The 8470-nt window shown below is 37.0% G+C and overlaps 1 protein-coding gene across 1 annotated transcript; it reads left to right on the top strand.

Annotated features, from left to right (window-relative positions):
- The first annotated feature begins 2533 nt into the window (after nucleotides 1-2533).
- Nucleotides 2534-8090, top strand: LOC136817308 (NADH-cytochrome b5 reductase-like). The gene is made up of 5 exons (XM_067073649.1): nucleotides 2534-2958; nucleotides 4085-4175; nucleotides 4466-4570; nucleotides 4942-5142; nucleotides 5425-8090. Exons 1-5 carry the CDS (start codon nucleotides 2612-2614, stop codon nucleotides 5656-5658), a joined length of 978 nt encoding a protein of 325 aa, XP_066929750.1. The 5' UTR covers nucleotides 2534-2611; the 3' UTR covers nucleotides 5659-8090.
- Nucleotides 8091-8470: the final 380 nt, after the last annotated feature.

Below are 8470 nucleotides of genomic sequence, written 5' to 3'. Positions count from 1 at the left end.
AATATTTTAGACGATACGCATCCAAATACATATCAAATCGTATCAGAAGGGGATGTGTGCAGCCTACTCCACTACACGACTTTTCTATCTCAGACGCGCGCGGCGCACGGCGCGGATTCTAAGAAATGAAGACCCTACGATGCAAAACATTCTTTCGAATGTTTTATTTTTTTTTTTATTTTTTTTTAGCTTTTGTTTATGTCTGTGCGAGTAAGAAGCTTAACCAAAAACTACTTACTTTTTCACTGTCCGTTGCTGAGATTATGATCCAAAGGACAAAAGGAAGACTAGGAAAAGAAAAATTACGTGACTGACTAAGAATCCCCCTTCACATTAATCACGATAAAATAATAAAATATGGCTTTCAGCTAGTTTCTTTTTTAAGCGTTGTAATCTTTTTCCTTCAGCTTGCTTTTTCAAGCGTTTTTTCTCCATCTCAGGATCAGCTCTCGATCGCAAACGTGTTAATTTTTTTCGAAGATTATCGGATGCCCGGTATTCAGCTTTATGTGTTTCTCTATACTTTTTGCAACGTTCGGCGACGGAGAGTTTATTTTCTTTCCTTGATCTTCCCATGATGATGTTCACAGAACGAGATTCGAAGATTGAATGTTTAGCTCGAGAAGTTTTCGCGCCTAAAAGCACTGCTACGAATTGACGTCACAATACTGGTCCGCGTGCGCATTAGAAGGTTCCTTCTTAAGCATGTAAGCCAGCCCAGGGGTCTGGTAAGGGGACTAGTTTGAGGAGAGCCATCCACTTAAAACTTATTTGATTGTACCGATCTTTAAGAGGTCATTGTGTTTTCATTTAAACTTTTGGCATTTCTGTGTCGGATGGACAAAATATTTCGAGGTCACTCCGACAATTCAGTATTGCATAAGCAGCTTAAGGTGATATCAGATCCTTTTCCATGATCTTTGAGTCGATAGGTTTTGCCATTTTCTTTTAGTGTGGTCGTTTATACTTTCCTCTAGGAAAATTTGATGGTATACCTTAAGTGAAGAAAGTGTCGGATGGACAAGTAAGAAATCACATAAATTCATATTTAGATTATTTGAACGAAATAAATGACTGGAAAACGGTCAACCCTGCATTAGGTTAGGTGTTCAATCGATATATACGGTTAAAGCATTTAAGGCTCGACTGGAATACCTATTTTATATGTTGTCCATCCGACACTTTTATTTTTCCATTGCTTTCAATAAAAATAGGCACCAAGGCCAGAAAATTCTAAAAATCTTTCATCTTTGATTTTGTTCATGTCGGGTAATCATTATGTTATACGATTTTACACTTTCTAAGACCTTTACCGGAAATTGTTTTTTTTTCATGAAAGTGTAACCTTTTTGTAACAGACCCTTCAAAACAATCGTGTAAAAAGTGTAAGTCTCTCATTTACAACACCATAAAAGATCTTCATTAAATCATCTCTGAGATCTTCTTGAATGTCGACAGAATTTTTATGAAAAGTTTCTTGCATTTGTTTCGTCAATCCGTAGTTTTCAGCTTTCACTTTCCTATTCCCCTGCCTTGTGACTTTGACAGTCGACACCACTCGTTTTTTTGATGTCACAGATGATGGTGCAAAGTTTGATGTTTGTGTCGTCTCCAATACTTTACCAATTTTGGAACGTGGTTTGATTGCAAATTTACTGCATTCTGAACACATTTCTTTATTTTCCATAAAATGGCATTTTTGTGATCATTTAAAAATTCATTCATCTTGGTGTAATGGTTGTGTCTCTTCGAATTATCGAATATCTTTGAGATCACATAGTCGGGTAATATGGTGGGCTTTCTGAAAACCGACCAGATTGATCCCTAAATACAGTCAGTAGGATTAAAAAGAACAAAAAGTTTATCTCCGGTGGCGTACTCCATTTTGTACACATTGTTTTTGAAGATAGTATATAAACAAGTCACAAGTTGGACACAACTCATCATAAGCAGGCTGACAAATATTCGTCAAATACTCTAAGCGTTTGTTTTAATCATATATTTTATACTTGTAAATTGATTTTTTATTAACAATAAGGCGGTTTGGAAGTATGTATTCGACGAAAAATAGAGAAATACAGCGTGTAAATAATATTTTTATGATCACTATAATGACGTTCATTTTACAATATCATCATAAACAATTTTACAAAAGCAAAATCGATTTCTTATTCCTTCGTACGTCAAGAATGAAATATTGTACTTTTGCTCGCGAAATTTTCTTCTTTGTCGATGCGCGATTCACTATGGTGAGAACTCATTCAATAAGTTTTTAAGATAGAATCTATTGCTTTATGCCGTCATATCCCCACAGGGTCGGATTCAGGAGGTAGGCTATCTTATTCATGGAGAGTAATTAGTTTCCATATAAGGTAATACGATAATAAAGTGCACTCTCCTCCATTGGTTATAGCCTCCCCCTGTATCCGAGCCTGCCACGCCAGTTCAATGTAAAAATTCAAAAGCGAATTAGGGTCTTTCCGGTGCTTTTGACGGTGAATATTTACTAAATTCTTTTCCTTTTCAATTTAGCAAATTAAATGTTGAAAAATACCTAAAATCCGTAAAGTGAATTTAGAATTAGAATGAATATGGTCATATTGTCATTGGAATGACGGACCGGAACGAGGATTCTTCTAAAGAAGAACACCATGGTGGTGCGTTGTATCCATGCCAACCAACCAAACCACGTGATGAAGATTGCTGCGGTAACGGCTGCTCAACATGTGTGTTCGACCTCTACGAGTTGCAACTTTCAAGATGGCGGCAAAGGTGTCAACGAATAGATGAGCAGAATGACGAGGAGGATATTGAAAAGGATGAAATCATATCCATTTTTGAATATCGATCCTTTCGATTAATCGATATCATCGATCATTCTCCGATACTTTATTTCACTTTCGAAATCCCCAACAATAAAAAGTTACCTATGGCTCGTGGACAACACTTGGTGGCAAGGTAAGGTAACGTACATACAGTACCACTACATGAAAAAAGCAACTATTGCCTTAAATGGAGTATTTCCCGAACGGGAAGGTGAGAATAACCCGAAAAGGAAACTGTTTCCAGATTGAAAATTTCATCACGTTTCCCGTTTTGTTCAAGAAACTTTTCATCGTTCCCGAACGGGAAATAGAAATTTGTAAACAAAGCAGATTTTTGTTTCCCGACCGAGAAAATTTTTCCAATTAGGGAAGTTTTTAATTGGGAATGGGGAAAGTAGAATTAAGAAGCGATTACCAGGTGGATTTCTTAACTACCTGGTGAATATTATTTATTTTCCCTCCTTTACAAGAGGGACAAGTTTTTAACTTTCCACAGGCATTTCCGGAGTACTCAGAGACCACTTTCTCGATCGGGAAACTGGTAAACTTCCCGATTTGAAAAGTCTAGCCATTTCGGGAAGTTTCCCACCTTCCCGTTCGGGAAATATTTCCTGTTAAGGCAATAGTTGCCTTTTCCATATACCTTATCGGGGAAATGTCGGGGGAAAGTGACGAAAATTTTGAGGGGGTGACGAAATTTTTCCCCGATATTTTATCACCCGACCAAGACTTTTACCCGATTTTTTTATCCCCGACCAAAACTTTTACCCGATTTTTTAAACTCCAACCAAAATTAAAATCTAAATTTTTACTTGGGTGAGAGTGACTAAATTGAACATTTCGTTGGGGAAAAGTGACGAATTTGAAATTTTGGTCGGGGGAAAGTGACAAAAATGCCTCTAGGTGACGAAATTTTTCCCCGACGAAAAAAAACCCGACTAGATAAAACTCCGACATTTTTTCCCCAATGCCCAAGTAATATATGAAGTGATTCAGATTCTTTAGACCCTCCGCCGCGTTTATACGCCGTGTATGCGATGGTGATCATTTAGTTCAATGATAATGCACATCAATTTGCTTTTTTTCTTTTGCCGCTTTTTAGGTATGCAGAATAAACACCTTATCGATAAATGTGTGGCGGCAAAAATTACTGGCCCAGAAAAAGTGACAAAATTTTTAATAAGTGACGTAATTTTTTTAGCGATGAATATTTTACCTCCGTACCATAAAAAACTACTTTTTTATCAAATCCATTACAGATGTACAGATAAAAATGATGTTTCAATCGTAAGACCTTACACACCGGTCAGTGCTCCACATCAACGTGGTTCGTTCCAAGTCGCCGTCAAGGTAAATTTTTTTAGTTGAAAAGCATAGTTTTCAATGATCATAATATTTACTGAAATGCGTCTTCATAGAGAATTATTTACATTTTCAAATGGAATCAAAAAGAATGTTTTCGTGATACAAAAGCGCAAAAGTTGGGATCTTGATCACCAAAGTGTAAACAATATATTATGTTATGTTGACGTATCCTGGCAAACGTATACATTATAAACGAAGTTCACAATGATTTTATACATTTCTAGTAGAGCGTATAGCCTTCAGAAAATCAATCGAGGTTTCTTACCGTACTCTAGATATACGAAGAAGGGGCGATGTCACGAAGTATGAAGACATGGAAGATTGGATCGTCTGTCGATTGGAGAGGTCCTTTTGGTCATTTACATACAGTCCATGAAAAGGTATAGTGAGAGTTGTAGTTGTTTAATTTATCACTTAATTGAGAAACTTCGAAATGACCTATTTGTATTTCAAACAACTAGTGAAACTGGATAGGCTAGAAAAATCGTTCCTCTCCAAGAGATAAGAAAGATGCTACGAGAGCGATCACCAAGATATAAAGGTACTGAAACGGTGATAGGAATTATGAGCTGGAGTTTACGTTTTTGTGATTCTTTGAAATTCATAAAGAAAACCACTTGCTGTTGTAGAATAATTTTCGGGGACCCAATATTCTGTTCCCACATATTCTTTCTGTACATACATGAGTAATTGATGCAGTGGTTTGAAATGCTGGTTTATGTGATCTATGTTGCTTCATCTTATTCTTCAGTGTCAACAGTTGGTTATGTTAGCTGGAGGGACTGGTATCACACCTATGATACAATTTGCGGACCAGATTCTGTCGAATGAAGATAGTGAGACGAGAATCTTGTTGTGTTACAGTGCCCATGATGCAGACGAAATCATCCAAAAAGAACGATTCGATCGGTGGAAAGACTTCTGGAATTTCAAAATTCATTACTTCATTACCGTGAGTGTGGTAGTTGTGTAGTTTACATTCAACGGAAGTGAAATGTAGTTTTGCTTTTGAACACGTTCATCAAGAGAGTGTCGGATACGTATAAACGTGTTTTACAATCATCACAGTCAACTATCTTAAAGGCTTAATGTTTTTTTGTATGTGATTTGAACAAAAAAATCTCAGAATCTCAATATCTCAAAAATCTCATTAAAAGGCTAATGAAATGGTTTGTTTTAGAAGCTTTGGTTTTCGAGTATCCATTTTGAAGTATTATTTTTTGGCCAATTTCAGGGCGAACAGGCTAACGAGAAGAAGGAAGAGAAGATATGGAGATATGGAGATGAAGTACACCACCAACATCTCGATAAACAATGGTTTGAAGGCCATCTCATCCAATTCAAAAATGTGGACCCTTCAGACCAACTCTTCTTCGTGTGTGGCTCCACACTGTTCAACAATGCCATGAAACAGTTAGTTAGAGAAATGTTCAAAGTCACAGATGAAAGAATAGTGACGTTTTCTTGAATGTTTTCTTGTGAAATCGGTTTTAAGGGTGGGAACTTTCGTGAATTTCGTACATTTACCACGCGTCTGACAAAAGTTAGCATCAAAGATTGTGAATTCTGAATTGTTGAAGATGTCACAAGAAGTGATAAAATGTCATCCCTTGGTATGATCATTTGAACTAAATTTGCTGATGTGCCAATTCGAATGTATGCATTTGGCGTTGAAGTGTTCATTAAAAACAACTATCTATATACTTGCGAAAGATGGAAAAAATGGAACTGACGAAGGGGTGGTTTGTGGGCATAAACCATGCATACTCACATAAGAGAAGTATGTCATTTGAACAATGTCTTATGTCTTGGAAATGTTGTAGGAGATTGTGTAGATGTATTTGCCGTGTTGTTTGAATTGGTTGCTGAAGTGTTCTTACAGCCAGGTTGTTGGTTATCATTGCCATCATTTCCGTCCGAGAATTGTCCAGAATTTTTAGAAAATCGTGTGTTTGTTGGGTATTGTTGACTTGGTTATTGGATTGGTTGAGATTTGTCCCTTTGACATGGGTGAAGGTACAATCAAGGTTGAAGCATTTCCCTTTTGTGATTGAGGACGAACACATACGAGGGTAAAACATGGTACAATTGGTACCAGCACTCAATCCTATTGGAGATTTGTTACCATGTTTCAGTAATGGCGCACATTTTTGGATGTTTGAATCGACAATTCTTGCCCTTGATATCATGTTTCCCCTTTTTGTAGAAATTGCAAACTGGGATTTCATCAGAGTCATTTTCTTTGTCTGTTGTATTTTCAGAAGACAATGTTGCATCATTCTCGTTGGCGTTTTATCTTCAAAAAGTTAGTTTTTACTATTCCCTCAAGTGTTTCGTTTTTTGTTCGTCGACCAAAAGGCACTCCTTTGGAGTGGATGGAATTGGTGGGAGGGTACGCTTTGGAGTGTTTAGGATCTGATTTTCTGTAGATTCAGCAGCCTCTGTTATTTGAGTTGGAGATACTGTAGTTGAAGATTTTTCATACGGTAGGGTTTCCGTTTAATCATTTGGAACATGAGGGAAATTGATGGTTATTCATCTTGGCAAGACGGACAAAAATAGTAAAGGCCAGGGATTTTGTAGATAAGGTGGCGTTATTCCTCTTTTCGTTCACAAGGCTCATACTCCTTAAAAGATCAAGATAGCACAGTCGATGCACTTCTTGATCACATGCCCCTCAACTTATGAGTGGTTTGTCATTGAGTTTGAAGGAATACGATGCTTTACAAATCTGGCTTACGTCTGGGAAGAAATTCTTGATTTTCAAGCATAAAAGGTGAATTAGCTCTAGTTTAGACGGCCCACTTTTTGCCCTGCCTATTCTAATTGTGAATTAAAGAGGGCACAAAGTGGGCTGTCTAAAGTGATGCATAGCCCTCTTTTGACGTCAATGCAATGTCTTCTTTCAAACCTTTCCAAGCAAAGATTTTAACAACCAACTTTGTGCCCTCTTTCTGCCTACTCTAACAATTAGAATAGACAGGGCAGAAAGTCGGCCGTCTAAACTAGAGCTTACATCATCTTTAGTCACCTTGTCGGAGAGTAATGAAGGGGGTGGCATTAGAAAGTTAAGGGTATCAATGACCATTTGTTTGCGACGTGATTTGAGTGCTTTGATATTGATCGCTAGTTGGTGTTTCTTGGTTATAAATCCGTAGACAATTGTTGATGGTATCGTTTGGAGCACTTTCAACAAGACCAGCAATTGCTCGTTTCCAGGTTTCCATCAAGTTTTCAGATACACGTCATTGTTTGTCTAAGTGCTGATGATTTTGTGACATGTCAGCGTCTTTATATCGGCAAGCCAGAGATTGGGAAAAAAGTAGGTATGAAAACAGTACAGGGCCCTGATCTGTTGATCAGGTGCACATGGGAACTGGGTGACCAGCCACAGGACCCTTGTGATATGATATTGATTGCTTGAGCAAGAAGTAAAATTAAAAGTTCAATGATTGATCCAGAGCTAATCTTGGTGTGTTAAAGTTTGAGGTAGTCTTTCTTTCTTGTTGATATTCTTCAAGTTAATTTTGTATTCGTCTTCTTTATTGCTTTTTTCAATATTTTTGTTTAGTTTTTCACTAAAAATGAATGACCTCTCCTGAGTGTTTCCACATAGGTTCAGCCTTTTAATCAATTAATGGTGTGGTTGGTGTTTTTGTTAATTGTACCGAGCCTGCATTGATTCTCAAATAATGTCTCTGCATCTTGGCCACAGAGAGTCTTCATTATTTTATTCGAGGGGAAAACGAAGACTGACTAAAATATATTTTTTACTGAACACACTCGATCAATAATTTGGGTATCTACCAATTGTATTATTCAGACGATGATCTTTTAAAAGATTTTTTAAAATAATTTTTACCATAACACTTGAGAATTTTTTTAAGATTCTTTTAATTTTAAAAAAACTATTTTTCGTAAATGTAATTTAAATATTAACTGCTTTAAATAACTTTACTATATTTAGCTTCGTTGGTTTGACCGATTTCAAAATAACAAACAACTGTCTTGAAAACGCTAGTTCCGTTAGTCATAGATATTTCCGCTCCTGTCTTTACTGTACAATTTCTTCTCGCTTGGATAATATGCTGCGAGCGTAAGAGTTGGTCCAAAGCTTGCGTCCGGGGAGAAGTTTACAATTTTTAAAGGGCTGTTGGAAAGTGCAAGTCCAATAATTTCGTACAAGAATTTTCAGCACTCATTATTACTACGGGGAACCTAGATTGAATCTCATCCGACAATGAACTCTTCTCCGCCCCTAAATTGCTTGGGTCAACAGT

This window comes from Clytia hemisphaerica, unplaced genomic scaffold, assembly GCF_902728285.1.
Source record: "Clytia hemisphaerica strain Z4C2 unplaced genomic scaffold, Clytia hemisphaerica genome assembly, whole genome shotgun sequence".
NCBI lineage: Eukaryota > Metazoa > Cnidaria > Hydrozoa > Leptothecata > Clytiidae > Clytia > Clytia hemisphaerica.
This window is presented reverse-complemented; position numbering and strand designations above follow the sequence as displayed.

What these genes read in the sequence shown, in the direction of transcription:
- LOC136817308 (XM_067073649.1), top strand. Translation starts at nt 2,612, where the DNA reads ATGACGGACCGGAACGAGGATTCTTCTAAAGAAGAACACCATGGTGGT. An exon ending in CGTTCCAAGTCGCCGTCAAG is followed by an intron (nt 4,176 to 4,465) that starts GTAAATTTTTTT and finishes ACCGTACTCTAG; the next exon opens with ATATACGAAGAAGGGGCGAT. An exon ending in TACATACAGTCCATGAAAAG is followed by an intron (nt 4,571 to 4,941) that starts GTATAGTGAGAG and finishes CTTATTCTTCAG; the next exon opens with TGTCAACAGTTGGTTATGTT.